This window comes from Daphnia pulicaria, chromosome 4 (genome assembly GCF_021234035.1).
Source record: "Daphnia pulicaria isolate SC F1-1A chromosome 4, SC_F0-13Bv2, whole genome shotgun sequence".
NCBI classification, from domain to species: Eukaryota; Metazoa; Arthropoda; class Branchiopoda; order Diplostraca; family Daphniidae; genus Daphnia; species Daphnia pulicaria.
Window position 1 is genome coordinate 12,354,888 of NC_060916.1, and position 15,965 is coordinate 12,370,852.

The 15,965-nt window shown below is 43.3% G+C and overlaps 2 protein-coding genes and 1 non-coding gene across 7 annotated transcripts; all 3 read right to left on the minus strand.

The window, feature by feature from the left end:
• Positions 1-703: 703 nt before the first annotated feature.
• LOC124336983 (zinc finger MYND domain-containing protein 10-like) lies at positions 704-5,233 on the minus strand. Of its 3 annotated transcripts, XM_046790972.1 has the most exons (8): positions 4,679-5,229; positions 4,446-4,554; positions 3,743-3,853; positions 3,267-3,535; positions 1,658-1,997; positions 1,316-1,575; positions 1,033-1,251; positions 704-928 (listed from the first exon to the last, which is right to left on the minus strand). In XM_046790972.1, the coding sequence occupies exons 1-8, from the start codon at positions 4,747-4,749 to the stop codon at positions 814-816; spliced, it is 1,494 nt and encodes a 497-aa protein (XP_046646928.1). In that variant the 5' UTR covers positions 4,750-5,229; the 3' UTR covers positions 704-813. The 3 variants fall into 3 exon arrangements, with proteins under 3 accessions (XP_046646928.1, XP_046646927.1, XP_046646929.1); XM_046790971.1 differs by having other exon boundaries at positions 3,267-3,853; positions 4,679-5,233; XM_046790973.1 differs by lacking the exons at positions 4,446-4,554; positions 4,679-5,229 and adding an exon at positions 4,007-4,345 and having other exon boundaries at positions 3,267-3,853.
• On the minus strand, positions 2,341-2,414 carry Trnai-aau. The gene has a single exon. It is a non-coding gene; the product is annotated as a tRNA-Ile (tRNA).
• Positions 5,234-5,558: 325 nt separating the features above from the next.
• Positions 5,559-14,409, minus strand: LOC124336990 (uncharacterized protein DDB_G0271670-like). Of its 3 annotated transcripts, none has more exons than XM_046790982.1 (5): positions 14,036-14,409; positions 13,222-13,379; positions 10,498-10,932; positions 8,754-8,975; positions 5,559-8,688 (listed from the first exon to the last, which is right to left on the minus strand). In XM_046790982.1, exons 3-5 carry the CDS (start codon positions 10,825-10,827, stop codon positions 7,606-7,608), a joined length of 1,635 nt encoding a protein of 544 aa, XP_046646938.1. In that variant the 5' UTR covers positions 10,828-10,932; positions 13,222-13,379; positions 14,036-14,409; the 3' UTR covers positions 5,559-7,605. The 3 variants fall into 3 exon arrangements, with proteins under 3 accessions (XP_046646938.1, XP_046646937.1, XP_046646939.1); XM_046790981.1 differs by having other exon boundaries at positions 14,030-14,409; XM_046790983.1 differs by lacking the exons at positions 10,498-10,932; positions 13,222-13,379; positions 14,036-14,409 and adding an exon at positions 9,081-9,741.
• Between the last annotated feature and the right edge of the window lie 1,556 nt (positions 14,410-15,965).

The following is a 15,965-nucleotide window of genomic DNA, read 5'->3' on the forward strand; positions in this document are numbered from 1 at the left end:
ATCTCTGTTTACATTTTTCTTCCGCTTCACGATTGATTACTTAGAAAAAAAATTAGTTTGACAAACTGTATTATCATTTGCGTATAGTCAACTTTGACCTAAATTTGTTTCGAGAGCGATAAAGAAAACTTAAACAAGTCGTTGATTATTGCATCCAATAGATTATGAGCCTGGGCAGATAATGAGAATGGCTAACCAACTAAGTCCAAATAATAATTTTTTTAAAGCACACACACTCGTGTCTAAAAGCTGTTTTTCTCTCTTGTGCGACATCAAAGTGAGAGATTATAAGAAAACCCGGCACAAATGGGCAAGCCAATAAGAACCCCGGCGCGTGTGCTGGAAGCTAACAGTAGTGAGTCAACAAAACCCGACATATTGAAAGAGCCCAATGGTATTATACGCAGCAGCAGCAGCAGCAGCAGCAGAGAAAAATAAAATCAAATATCCGGTGCTGCGCAATAGCTTCTGGCCATTGACACAAGCGTCCGAATTTTCTCCTTGCAAGTCAAATATTGGCCGCGTGCAGAGAGAGAGAGGGTCCAGTATTATACACACACACCAAAATATCGAACGTGTCACTTAATCTTGTGGGAGGGTAAAAGTCCAGAGAATAAAGACGCAATATATATATATAAGATGGGACGTGCCAAATCAGATTGGCCTTTTATAAGAAGAAACAAAATAACAACACACACACACACACCCTTGACTCTTAAATATATTTCGGCTTCTTCTCTCTATATTGCAATAAAGAAATCCGCGGTTTACACTACTAGATAGCAGCCTGCTGGAAGTTAATGCGATGATGTGTCAGTGCTGCTGCTGGAGTAGAAGGTTGAGGTGGCCTCCATCCCGTCGAGTCAGGGGTTTCAGCGCCGGCTTGCAATCCGAATTGTGGTTCGGCCAATCCGCTACTTGGCATTCCCTGTAGACAACCGCACACACAAGTAGAAAAAGAAGAAATCGATTCAATCAGTGTGGAAGAAGAAGAAGAAGTCGGGAGCGAGAAACTTTGTCCTTTTTTTTTACTTGCTGCAATAATGCTGACGGCGGCAGCGTGAGCAGCGATGGAGGGCCGGTTTGGCGCACAAAGTGCACGTACTACTGCCGGCAATATTCGTCTGTCGTCCTGCTGCGTCTGCTGCTGCTGCTGCTGATGTTGTTGTTGTTGGCTCGGTTGTTGTATGACGACTTGTGCAATGGTCGAAGGTGGCTTCCAGGTGTTCCGGATCGTAAATGGCCGCCAACCTGAAATAATAACGACGACATTAGCATGTCATTAGCGGAATATGATGAGAGTTGACACAAGAACCGATGGATAGTTTCGGGTGATTCGTCGCTGAGAAACTGTCGTTGGCCATCGAGGATGGCCGTCCATTCGGCGGCCAGTTGCTTGAGCATGAGCTGTCTCATTTCGGCCACTAGTTCCAGGATGAAAGGCTTCTGCAGGCTGGAACCGGAATGACGCCAAACTTGATGGGCGCCGACAATCGAGAGTTGGACCAGCCATTGTTCAAACTCAGCCAGCGGAGGAATTTGATCGATGACGTACGGATTCAAACTGGAGCGCAACTTTCGTTCGTAACAGAATAAAAGTTGTCATTTTAAAAATTAGATTTTAAAAATTAGATTTTAAAAATAATGAATAGCTCACTTTGAGTAACTGCTGGCACCGGAAGTCGTTGAGGTCGTATTTGCGTGGGGCCACGGGACTCATCAGGAGGGACAATAGGAGGAGCCATAGGTGGGCAGCTACTGGATGGATCTGGCCACCGCTTGAGCCGGATGCTTCGTCGTGAGAGCAGCGACGCCATTGACCGTTGTCGTAGATTTCCAACATTTCGTCGTCGTCGTTCCGGCTTCCGCTTTCATCATCACCGTCGCTTTGGCGTCTGACCCGCCGGATCCACGGTTGCTGGTCCATCAGTAGCTGGACCGCCAACAGCGGCACGTCCGTCGTTGTTAGCATCCGGGATGTAACGATTTCGGACAAACTGTAGGCATAAACCCAAAAATAACACGTACCCTGTTAAAAGTCATTTAAAAAAAAAATCATAATTCTAAATCAACACACACACGACGTCAGGGGGGGGGGGACTTAATTCTTTTATTTTCAAAAATGTTTTAAAAACGAAAAGTCTAGCGAGTGAGATTTACTGCGTCATTCCTTTATTCGATTGTCGCCGACGTCGTGTAGAACCGGTTCTTTCTTTTTCGTTATAGTTTTTTTTTTTTTAAACAAGAAAAAAGAAAATTTAAATTGATGTTATCAGTTATAGTGCATAGTAACAGGACCTTGAGACTTGCGTCCTTGTAGCGACTTCAAAAAATGTTACATGGCCCGTAAGAGGATCGAACTCATGACCTCCGCGTTATTAGCACGGCGCTCTAACCAACTGAGCTAACAGGCCATTATTTTCGAGGGCTTGTTGCACGACAAAATTTTCATAAAAATAATAAACAGAAAATGGAGAAAGAAAAAATTTAATTATTACGCAAAAAGAAAATGTGCCAACAGCATCCCAAACGGTCACCCCCAATCCAAGTGAATATAGTAACGGGACTGTGGAGCTCGACTTCCGGGAGGGTTAAGTTCGTTCTACATGGCCCTCGTTGACAATGCGTCGTATAATTTAATTGAGTAGTCTCGGGATCTCGGGTTTATTCTTTATAAAATATTTTTTCGTGATTTTTGAAAAAAAAACAAAACAAAATGAATATTTTAACTATTTTTTTATGCGTCACGAGACTGCCAGACACACTGGGAACCGGGCGCAGATTGGCAACGATAACAAGAGAGTCTGACAGGACGATATTGATTCATAGCCCGAATTCCGCGATAAATCAACCAAGGGACCAACACACAGCTCGTTAAATCGAAATCTGATTGTCTTCATTATTTAACAAAAAATAAAATAAATTAATTAAAAAAAGTCCCCCCTCTATATCTGATTACTCATTAGTAGGTTGTTATTGCAGTTTCTATTTTGACTTTGTCGGCTCTTTTTCCCGACGCACTATGTCATTTGCACACAATTTGTTTTAGATACAAAAGAATTAACTCTGGCGCCCCCCTACCAACAAGCGCCCGGCTCAAAAAAACAAAAAGTGTCTGAATATATAAATATAGTCGCTACTCACATGACGCCGGGCGGGGGCCACAGTCCTTGGTATAATACCAAACCCCGGGAATTTATAATGACCAGGGAGAGGACTTCCCCGTTCATTATATCTGATTTATTTGAAGTTGCGGATTATATTACTTGTCTGCGTGACCGGCGAGAAAGCGTAGAATGGCGATGCAGCGGATGGCGATGTTGGCCTCCAAGTGGCTGACGTCCAGGTGCTTGAGGATTGGGCTGTCGGCCAAGGACGGGTGGTTCCTCGACGACGCCGAAGCTGCTGCTGAACGCAAGAGCGTGCGATGGCAATAGTCGAGTAAATCGACGATTGAGTCGCCCAGGGCTTCGCAGGCCGCCGAATGGTACAGCAATAGCTCCAGCAAGCTAATGACGGCTCCTTCGTGGTACAGCTGCCAACAATAAGGTAAAAGGGGAATGTGGGTTTGTTTGAGACAAAAAGGAAAGGCTTCTCTCTCTCTCTTTTTTAAATTTATTTCTGTGTTGTCGTTAGGTTGGGAGAAGAAAAGAAAAAAGGTGGGGGCCTTTTGTTTTTGTGTGCAACCCGGGCTGGCTGGCTGGCTGGCTAGCTGGTTGTTATTCATATTTTGACAACTCACCACCGAGTAAATCATTAAAGGTGAAAGGGAAGATTCGGTCTTGAGCAAGTGAGGCAGGATCTCCTCCCTCCATATTTCGATCAGGATGGCATCGTAGACCAGCAGGGAAACCTGAACGGGGAATGAAGTGACAAAGAAGAAGTGAAATCGTTGAGCTGAGCCATGCTGACTCCCACTCTTTGAAAAGCCCTGCAAAGATCATTGACATCGTAAAATGGGAAAAAAAGAAGTGCACACAACCACAATCAGCACTTTCAATCATACACCGAAAGAAGGTACAATAAGGCGGGTTTTCGAGGAAAGAGACAGTAGTGTGGGTCAGACGATTGCAAAAGTGATTGCAAAACAGGTCATTCTACATTTCTTTTTCGAGGAAATCCGGCCTATTATTTACGTCATCCGACCAAAGGGGGGCGGCAACCAGAAGAAGAAAAAGAACCTCCTTTTCGTCATGTCTGACGAGCGAGAATTTGTTTAGACTAGCTTGACGGAGCTCTGCGCGGCAGAGAGTTGATGTTTTGTCTACAAGTCTAGGGGGGGTTGATGTAATAAGTTGTCAACAAAGCAGACGACTTAATGAGACGAAATTCTCGTCGCTTTGGCAACGACATTAGAAATCAATTTCGGCTGTGCACAGTTATGATTTGAAATCCATGTCATCATAACGGCGTGTTATAATTTCTTTGTCTTGGCGTATACATACTTTCTCTGCTTCCATTAGTTTGGCGTAGACGGTTTCTTCACGGAGCTGAGCAGTCTGGGAGACGGCCTTGAGCGATAACTGGACCACGGCTTGATGATGCAACAGCCATCTAATGAACACAAAAGTGGGGCATTGAACGATACGAATTCGAGTCTACGTGATTCGTTAATAAGAGCCTACACGGTCGATTGATAAACCGCAAACCAAATAAATTTCAATAGCACAGCTTGTACCTGTCAGAAGCCAATTCTTCCAGTTGACAGAGTCGAGTCTGTTCAATCAGTTGATCTTCTTCGTAATCCATGACGATAAATAATGAGCTCAAATTTGGTTTAATTTGAAAGGAATTTGTTTGAAATAAAAAGGAAATCGTCGACCAGATGTCAATAACCGACTAATATGCGACTAAGAATTTCAACGCGGAGACTCTGAATTCCACGGTCAGGACGGGCTCTTATTGTTTGAAAGACTAAAGCGAAATGTTAACGGTTAATAACGGGATAGATCTAATAAAGTCGCGGATCGATTTAACAAAGTTTTCCCAGTCTAGAAAGAAAAGGTTACGCGAGCCATGGCAACCGGGGCTCCCCAGAAACGATCGATTCACGCAGACTATGTGTGTGTGTGCTTGGTTGGTTGGTTCGTTCGTGTGTGTGCCGGGGCTATATGTGTAATCACCGATCAAAAAAAGGCCCCATGGAAACAGCTCTACTGTTTAAATCAAGTGTCTGACTTGCATCCGGTGTTTATTATCACGTAGAAAACACAATTAAAGTATATATATATTTATGTATATATACATTTAGGTTTGTAACTTTGAATGCGCCAAATTCACTAATGATTCAATCAACGAATAAACTGAAATTAAATATTTCATTGAACATTTGTATTTTTTTGTTTTGTTTTGTTTGTTTTTTCTTGTGTCTTTTTCATGTACAAAGAAGGTAATAATAATAAGAGAAGAAAAAAATTGATATAGGCTGTACTGGTCTACATACACACACATAGGCACACACAAATACATTTTTTAGTATTTTTCTTGACGTTTTGAAAGTTATGATTTTATTTCACGAAAAAGTTTTTTTGTTTGAATTTTTGTTTTTTTCAGGGGGGGATTTTGAGGTTTTTGAAGGATAATCCAAAAAAATAAAAATGGGGGGGGGAGGGATAAATAGGTTCGATTTATACAAAAGTTTTAATTTTTCTTTTTCTTTTTAAAATTCAGATGGATCGTGTGGCTGTATGTGGGGATGACGTAAAAATGATATATATATATAAGTAATAAAATCACATTTCACAAGTGCGGATTGTATTATTATTATTATTTTAGAAATTTTTCTTTCCTTCTTTTTTAAATTTCGAAAATTGTTTTTTTTTATGAACACAAAAGACAAGAAAAAAAGAATTCCTTTTTCGTTGAAAAAGCCAAAAAAGAAGAACAAATATTTTTCCGTAAGAGATTACCATGATTACAATATGGTGGTGTGTGGTCAGTCCAATTTTGATGGGGGGAAGAGAGAATTGCAACGGGGGGGATAAAAATGCGTGTGGGTAAGGAGGGATGTGTGTGTGTGTGTACACCGAACATTATTTTTATCCCAACAAAACCAAAAAATGAATTGACACAAAGGAGGGTGAGAGATGGGAGGGGGAGGAGTCAATATTTATCACAACAAATGATCCAGTATTCTTCTCTTCTTTTAACAGCGCAGCAGCTGACACTTTCTTGTATGGTCTCGTCGAATCGAAATTTTGAAAAAATTATTTCAAAACGAAAAATAAACAAAAACAAAATGTCTTTCTGTTTTTTCGATTTCCAACGTCTCCGGACGGAACCGACACTGGACAAATTGACGACAACACAATCAAACACAATTCCTTCCAATCAAATAACATCGCTGTCGTCTTTGATTTTTTAAAAAATAATATTGTCCACCCTTGACCATTTCCCACACACGAAAAAAAACCCGCGAAATTTCAAAAAATAAAAATTCGCGCCAAAAATTTAAAAAAAAAAAAAATTTCCTCAAATTTTTTTTTTTTTTTTTAAATAACAAGAGGTTGTAAAAAAATAAAATGGCCGGAAATACACACACACATTTAAATTTTAAAAAAAAGGAAGAGGAACAACATAATAATTCCTCCTGGTTTTTCCCCCATTGGAGATGACACACACAACTAAAGTCGAAACATTTCGTCTTTCTCTTCTATAGTTCCTTGTCTCGACACACACACAGATAAACACACACGATCACGCTTGCAATCACGGCTGGTCCCGAGCTGCTTGTTTTCTTCTTCATTTTCAATTTTAAAAAACAAAAATTTGTTTTAAAACATTTCCAAGATTTGATGAATTTTTAAAAAAAATCACATCATGGGCGAATCAAGACAAAATACACAAATGCTGTGATAATAACAAATAAAAAATGCGGGAGGAGGGTGTATAATATATGTGACCGGCCGAAAAATTGTCAATTTAAAAAAACAAAAAACAAAGAAAAGAAAACGTAAAAATTGGTGTAGAAAGCCCGAAGGTATATATAATAATAATAATAATAGAGGCCTATATTTCTTTTTCTTCTTTAAAGATGTCGCTTCACAATTGTCCAGCATTTATTTTGCGTCCATTTCTTTTTACTGCGGCGCAATTTTTCTTCTTCGTTCGTCTGCACTGGGGGAGGAAAGGAGGGAGGAGCCACACAAAATGGGCACCCCCCAAAAAAAGAAAAATATTGGCCCAAAAAAGGCGAAAACAGAAAGAAAAGGAGAGACAGATAAGACAGAGAGAGAGAGAGAAGGAAAGCACAAAATGGGTGTGTGTTGGGTTTGTTTGTTTGTTTATCATTTTCTTCTTCTTCTTTTCTTCTCGTTTCCTTTTTTTTTAAATTGTCTCGAACGCTCCAATACTTGCACACACACACACACACACGCACACAATGAAAGACTTTGAGATACTCTCCATCAGCTTCCGGTTCCAACCCAAGAACAAAAAAAAAATTGTTAAATTCTTCCTATTAGACACAAACACACACACACACACACGCGAACGTAATCCTTGTTGTTTACACATCCAAGAAGAAGAAGAAGAAACATTTTTATTCCATCAAAACAAAAAATTTGTTTTTTTTTTTTCGTGTCCGTTTTGTTGTTGTTGTTGTTTTCATAGGTCCCGTCTGGTTTGACTCGGAGAAGTGGAGGCGGCCGAAGCGCAGGGAACGACCGGCAAGTTGGCCAGTTTACTCCGACTGCTGCTACTAGATGACTCTTCTGTCGCATGCGAATTGTTGTTGTTGTTGTTATTGTGTTGTTGTTGTTGTTGTTCCGGCAGTGTCGTCGTCGCACTGGGCCACCTACTACTGCAACCACTGGCACTTGCACTACCACCACCACCACCCGCGCTGGACTCGACATATCCTGCATTATCCACACCGCCCACCGCTCCTCCCACCGGTGGGACCAAACAGCTGATTGCAGGAGCAGCAGGAGCGGAACTCTTGCCCGACGGGTGGACTCGATCACGAAACGAGCGGACGCAGGATTTCACCGCCGATTCCAGCGTTTTACTGGCGCAAGAAGTGGCCGCAGGAATAGTCAACTGTTGTTGTTGTTGTTGTGGCATAGGAGGAGGGAAAGGAACCATGACGGACAACAAGTTGCCAGAAGACGACGACGAACTCGACGAACAAGGAGCGTCTTGTTGTTGCAGGCTGCTGCCCGTGCTCATGCTCTTACTCCGCGTCACAATCGGCTGGCCGTGAATGTCCAGCAGCAATCGAGTGCCGGACAAAGGAGGAGGAGCCGATGAAAACAGATCCTTGCCGTCGCTGCCGTTTTCTCGCTCCTGTTGTTGTTGTAGTAGTGGCTGATGTTGTTGTTTTAGCGGTTGGCGGAGATTGCGATATCCGTAGCCTCCGCCGCCGCCTCCGCTGCTGCCGTAACTGTTTGACGACAAGGAGCTGGTGGAACTGCTGTAAGACGCACTGGTGCAGCAATAGACGGCCATGATGGAGGAAGATGACGATGAAGACGACGACTGTGAGTTGTTGGTGGTTATGGTTGAAGAGGAGGAGGAGGACGGACCGGCCGTTTTAGAATGTCCGACACGGCCGGAACCGTCAGACGTAGGCAGGTGACCCGTCAGAATGCTCTCTGAATTGCAGCGGAATGGTGGAAAACTGGTGGAAGTTTCGTGAACTGTCCGGTTGGGTGGCGGCCGGATGCATTCCCGGTAAATTTCGCTTTCCTAAATGAATTGCGCTCAATTTATTAGTAGATGGAAGAAAATGTGACGTCAAAATAATAGCGAACCTGGTCGTGGTCGCGAATGCGGAGTCGAGTCGAGGAGCCGTAGGGTTTCTCCTCTCCATCCGGTAGGGTCGGACATGTCGGCAAGTCCAGGGCCAGGTCCCGTCTGACCGACAAGTTCCTTTCGGCTCTTTGGGCCGCCGCGGCCACAGCCGCTTTGGCCGTCGCCACGGATTGAGGCGTCAGGTCCAGTGGCTTCTTCGTTCCTTCTCCAGTGACCGGAATCTGTTAAAATTAAAATTAAAATCAAATCAAAAATTAATAATTAATTTAATTAATTGTATTTAAAAAAAAAGAACAAGGATCGGGTAACACTTGAGGGGGGCTAACCGGAATGGATCGCCGGATCTTTTTCGATCCTGTCGATTTCTTCATCAATCGATTATTAGTTCTCGATTTACAAAGTTGTTGTTGTTCCTGGTTGTTCTTGTTGTTTGACTCTTTGTTCCGCGACAAAACTTTCAAAACGGCCATCCAAAATTCCTGCAGGATCCTCGGTCCCCCCAGTTCCAATGACGTCACCACTCGCATTTCACTACGCCCCAGTCAACAACCGACACCGAGAGACGACGACAACAACAACAACAACTGGCAGCCAAATGTCCAGCGACCGTCCGTCTCGAGCGACACCTTAGCAATGAATGTGAGCGGGTATACACACACAAAGTCCAGCACCCACTTAGGCCTCCTGTGTCTGAGTCCGAGTGACGACGACGGCCACGACCTTTGGTTGATCCAGCGACGGCACACACAGAGAGGCCTTCCTCCTAATTCCCTCCTTATTTATTCTCCTTCTTTTTTATTATAGACTACTATTTTGGAATTTGCTCGTCTGGGATGGGCCGACGGCGGCGGCGGCGTCAATGCACACACACACACAACAGACAGACACAGACACTTGCATGTCTGTGGGTGTAAAAAAGGACGGGCGGATGGAAGGGAGAGCAATGCACGTGTACTGTGCTGCGCTGCTCTACAGCCCAGACACAGACTCAGACACACACAGACACAGACATAGTACCTAGACGGCTGGGTTCGGTCGGGTGGAGTGGGGTGGGGTGGGCGGGAGTATTTTTCTTTTGGGTGGGTGGGTGGTTGGGGTTGAAAGGATTTTTTTTTCTTACACAAAAATGAAAAAATTGGCCAGAAGAGCGTCGGGTAGACATGGACGTCATCCCGTCTCAAGAGAGACGGGATGATTTTTTCATTTTTTCAATATTAAAAATCATCGATCGATCGATCCCCCCCCCCCCTCCGCAACATTGTGCGTGTAATCCCGCCGCCAATATCTAAAGGCCCGTGAGGAAGAAAAAGAAAATGTCTAATATTTTGGGTGGTGGACTCTCTCGGCCCGGGTCCCGACATCCTCCCCACCCTCCAGGGGGAAGAGACGGGAGTCTAGAAAAGTAGAAAATGTGGGAGGAGTGAAGAGCCAACGCCCCTCCCCAACCGTCTAGACATTCCCAGCCGTCGGTCGGTCGGTCGGTAAAAAAATAAAAACGAACAGAGGGGAGGGAGAGAGAGACAGCCGGGACTTTTTAAAATAAAAAGAAAAAATCCGCTGGAAAAAGAAGAAATTAAAAAAATAAAATAAAAATAAAAAAAAACAGGTCTGCCCCCTTCCTCTTCTTAATTCCCGGTACATAATACTATAACGCACAAGTCTGGAAAGGGCATATAGGCAAGGTCAGGGAACTGGAAAATAATGTTTAAAAATAAGAAAAAAAAGGAAGAATTTTTCATGTACCCGAAAGAAAGCGTGACGCTCTGATGTTCTTGTCGGTTGTTGTTTGGCCTGTTGTTGCAAGTGGTTGTAGTGGTGGTGGTGGTGGTGGTGGTGACGGTGTTTTTTGCCGCCGGTGGGCGACGGCGAAGATGACGATGGCGGCGACGAAGAAGGAGATGATGAAAGTGAAGATGAAGAAGATGAAAAGAAGGGCCCGGCTCCTGGCTCCTGGCCTGTTGTTGTTGCCGCAGTCGAAGAAGTAGAAGACGATTGGTGGTGGTGGTGGTGGTGCTGCTGGTGATGAGATGACGGAACTGAAGGGGCGGATGACGACCACGACCGAGCCCCCATCTCTTGCCTATTTCGTATCTTTTTCTTTCAATCGATCCGAACGCCAGATGAGAATATCAACGTTCCATCAACTGGGAGCCGTTCTGCAACCTGCCAATCCTCCTCCTGTCGACACACAAATCAAAAAACAGCCGCACACATTAATTTCACATTCCACCACCGTCTGCTCAAATTCTCAGCCGGATACTCGAAAAAATTGACTTTTTCGCATCTACTCCAGGGCTCCTAAACAACACAAAGGCGTTCTCCCGAGTCTGTGCGTGTTGTTGTTGTTGTTGTTGGCAACGAAAATTACACGGAGAAGAAGCAGAAAAAATGGTGGGCGGATGAAGGAAAAAGAAGAGAATGAAAATTGGTATAAAAGAGAGAGAATAAAGAGAGACGGGCCAAGGCCGTCCTCCCCCGAACACACACACAAGGCTGTTTGAGAGAGAGAGAGAAGCTGCCTTTTGCGATGGCTGGTCCCGCACGCGCTCCGAGCTGCTGGCCCTCACAAGTTTTTCTTTTTTCTCTACCCAGATTGACTCTCTTTCTCCTCCTGGGGCCAGCAGCAGCAGCACAGCAGTCCAAGTCAGGAGCAAAGATATCCCCTTTTGCTAACTGACTAAATATAGCCACACACAAACGACGGCCAGGAGAGTCTAAGAAGCTAAAAAGTTTCAGAGATAAATAAATAAAAATAAAAATTCTTTCTTTTTTCTTTCCTACAATCTCCCAAGGAAATTGAATGAATTCGCACAAATTCCACCGGGAAGTTGTAAAAAAAAAAAACATTTAAAAAATAAAAATAAAAAATGACCTCATCGATGAATCATCAACACCTGTCACTCTCTTTCCCAAAGCCATTTTCTTTTAAATAAGAAAAATCTAATTCAAATTAATAATTATCGGCGGGAATTTCAAATGACATAGTTTTTTGGAGGAGAAATTCAATTTTTTGAAATCAATCTGGGCACACCGTTAACTATTTAGGAGACGAGCGACAGAGAGCCAATGTATTTTTAAAACACTACACCCAACCTTCTTCTCCTCCTCCTACAAGTTGAGACTCCCGCCGGTGCTCCTCCTCCTCCCCCATCGAGTTTTAGCGTTTTCGTCAGAGGCAAAGAATTTTTTGGGTAACACGAAAATAAAAGATGAAGTCGGGAGAGGTTCGGGAAAAAGGCGTCGCCAGTTTAAAAAAAAAAAGGAGAAGAAAAAAAAAACAACATTTTTTTTTATTGATTTTAGTCCATCGTAAAAAAAGAGGACGAAGAAGAAGATCAGCTGTTTAGGTCGAATCGAATCCACTGGAACTCGTCCAGGAGACACACACACACGGCATTCGCATTCTTTCGAGTGTGTCTGCGTGTGACGACTTTCGGATGGGGGCGGGACCGACGACAATCCCAACCCCCATCAAAAAAGTTAAAAAAAAAATTTAAATTAAAAACTTTTCCCAATAAAAAACAATTTGGCGCCGTTGTAATACTCGCATTTGTTCCTCGTTAGATTGCCGAGTGTACACACACGGCACTGTCTATACCGACCGGAGGGCATTACACTGACATGCATAGAGATTTGAACGTTTTCTTCTTTTTGTTTTGTTGTACACATCCGCATACCTCCGGATTTACAATTTATATTTCACGAAAGTCTTGCATTAAAGAGTGTGTGTGGGGGGGGAGTCTCTCGGCAACCTGCACGCTCTTCCGGAATGGATCGATACTTTTGGGTGTCTGCTGTACACACATGTTTAGTGTGAGTGGCCAGAGAGAGACAAAGACGGACACACACACAAAAAGAAGAAGAAGAAGAGGCGTATGTCTGGTGTCTCGTCTGGCATCATTGCAAAAGGAGGGGGGGATGGTGTCCTCTGATCGATAAATGCCCAAACCACAATCGACCCCCCGACACAACAAAGAAAAAAAAATGCTCCGCTATTTTCATTGAAAACCCGAAAAAATCCAATCACCAAAACGCCAATTTCGACCGACAAAAATTTCAACGTCAATTTTTTTTCCAAAACAGTCGCCAGGAGTAGCTCCTTTTTTCGTTATTTGTGTGACTCTGCTTGGTTAGTTTCGGTTGGTTAGCTGTGTGTGTGTGTGTGCGGCTGAATGCGCCGTGACGTCATCCGGCCGTGACCGTCTAGACACTCGGCCGTCAATACACACACACAATAAGGAGACCCTCTCTCCTTTTCTCTCTCAAAGGAGCGCACGCGCCTCCGATGCCTCCAGTCACACACACATTCAAGAGAACGTATGTATGTGTGTGTCTGTTATTTTTTGTGTTGTGTGTGTGTGTCCTTTTCCGCTGGATTAAACTGGAAATAACCGGCTCTCCTTTTTAGTCTTAATTTTAGATTTGGTGGTGGGGGGATGAAAAACAAAAAATTGTAAAAAAATTTACCAAAATGTCGACGAGATTCAATTGGTGCTCCTCAGGAGCCATGATGCAGCAGTCGTGTGTCCAGGATGACGACACGGTCAGAGACCATCGTCCACGACCCGCACGTCTTTTGCACAAAAATGTCGTCGTCGTCTGCTCGAGATAAAATAGACAAATTCCTGTTTAAGCCAAAAACAAAAGAAAATAGTTAGACGACAATGTCTGGTTGGAAATTCTTTTACACAGCGCCCACAAGTCATTAAAAGAAACTCGGATATTATTATTTTTTAATATAAAAACTAATACAAAGCAGACAATGTTGTTGTTGTAGATGAAAACTTTCTTTCACTTGGCCGTTTTTTCCCAATTGTGGTTTTTTGGGGCATCTGGGCAATTTATTTTTACGGGGGTCTTTGGGTACACATTTTCTTTACATGCCTACACTATGTGAAGAAGAAAAACTAATAAAAATGGAGGCACACACATGATAATGGCCATCAAACGGGCCAACGAACTTTTCTTCTTTTCTCTTTTAGAAAATGTGTTTCTTTTAAAAGGAGACACACAAAATTTGAACCGCAAACCTTTAAAAGGAACTCGTGTCCGTCGGCAAGGTTGTGTCTTTTTCTACACACCCAAAAAATCTCGGAAAAGATAATTTCACGCCATTTTTATTTCAAGCCAAAAAGAAGTTCGACCTTCTCCACACTAACCGAACCCAGGCAAAAATGACCACGTGTTGACTAGACAAAAATCGATGGATTTTTGTGCTTACCCCCCACAACCTACCAAGAAAAATCAAAATGGCAGACGAAAGAATAAAACTTACACGCACAATTTCAACAGAATCACAAATTTTTCTGTTTTGCCTAATGTCCTCTGTGTGTGTTCAACACGAGGACTGCAAAATCACACACACACACACAACACACACACTCGAGTGTAGAAAAGAACCTTACACACACACACACAGCAGCAGCAGCAGCTGCTGTTTGTCAAGAAACTTCTTCTTCTTTTATTCAATTTCTTTTTTTTTTTCCAATTCTTTTTATTTTATTTTTTCCTTTTTTGCGCCGCACACACACACACAACACACAACCACGGGAATGGGGGGACTGCACGACCTGAAGGTTCTCTCACGAATGAACTTCTTCTTCTACATTCGCCGGGGCCGCCAACGGCTGTGTGTGTGTGTACACGTCTACTGGGTTCCTTTTTTCATTTTCCCCGAGACCGAAAATTCTTCCCCTTTTTTTTCTTTGTCGAGTTGTTGCCTAGCGCCACCGCCGCCACACGAGGTAGCGATGCCCCGCCTACGACGCCATCTAGCGGCGAATTCTACACTCGATCGTCCCCGCCCCCTCAAATCACACCCTCCTTTTTTGTGAATCGAACCACACGGACGCATTTGAATAAAACGACGATCAAAATGGAAAAATATGTGAAAAAAACCCAAATTCTCCAGCCCCCAAAAAGTAGAAGAAAATAACGCGGTACGATAGCTTGCAGAATTTAAAGACGAAGACGTCACGGCGTCGTCCATGTTTCTTTTCTAGCCCCACGACAGAATCCTTTCTCTCTCACACAAAACCCAAAATGAAAGCCCTGCCAATGGTTTCGCCTCGGTCTCTCACCTCCTTTTTACGACATGTTTTTATTTCTTTTCTCAACAAGGGGAGAGAACCTCTTCTTCTTGTTGGTAGGCCCGACCCATCGCCACAAGTCCTTATGTCTAACGACAGTTTTGTACACAACGAACCTACACGCTTAAATCATCACGGCCTCGTTTTGAGTTGGCTTTTTCTTCCACCATTTTTTCACGAATTACCAAACAAAAGCCGCAAGGCGAAGTCGAGAAAAAATAAAAATGTTCAACTTTTTTTCTTTTTCCTGACCATACCGTCTAGACTGCGGTGTGTAAGACACCACACTTGTAACCGTATGAATTTATGGCCTGTCAAGTTCCACTGTAACGAAAAGGAAAAAAGGGGGCGAAATTGCGACATTTGTATACGCTCGACAATAGAATTTGTTGAACGGATTTGTATACATCTTCGAAACTGCACAAAGTTAATCTTGCAACTTATTCCGCCAACGTCAGTTCCTTTTTTTGGGGAAATTTATTTAGAAAATGGCCGTTACGTCTCGAAATAGACCGAGACTCTTTTTTTCTCCTTTTCGCCATTATGTGTGAACTACATTCCAGTCATGTTGAATAAGTCTCAAAAAGATTTAAAAAAAAAATGTCCAAGGAAAGAAAAATTGACGTGACATTCGAACACGAGACACGTTTTTATTAAATTCATTTTTCGTTCGTTTGGCCACAATCTGTAAAACTCACACACGATCATCTCTCGGCCAAAAGTCGAATTGTTGAAAATCCGACAAGTCTGGCGTCGCATCCGACCGTGACTTTTTGTTCTGTGCATAACTAAACGAAATCGACCGACATTTTTCTCGTTTCCCCCCAAAAAGTGTACATTTTTTTAAAACAAAATCTGCAACGATATCGTGTCGTGATCACACACATTTTTCTCTGTTCAAAAAATCGAGACCAGACATTGTGTGTCGGACTTCCGAGCCGTCGATCAATGACTTTTTTCCCAGCAGCCCCAGACCAGACAGATCATCGTCCCTCTCGGGGGCCCCTTTGTCTCGCAATCGCGTCGTCTGCACAATCATCACGTGGTGGTTGGTCCGTCGTCTGCGTCCTAGACATACGAGGGGACCAATGGCGGGGATGAAAAAGAAAATCTCACACACAC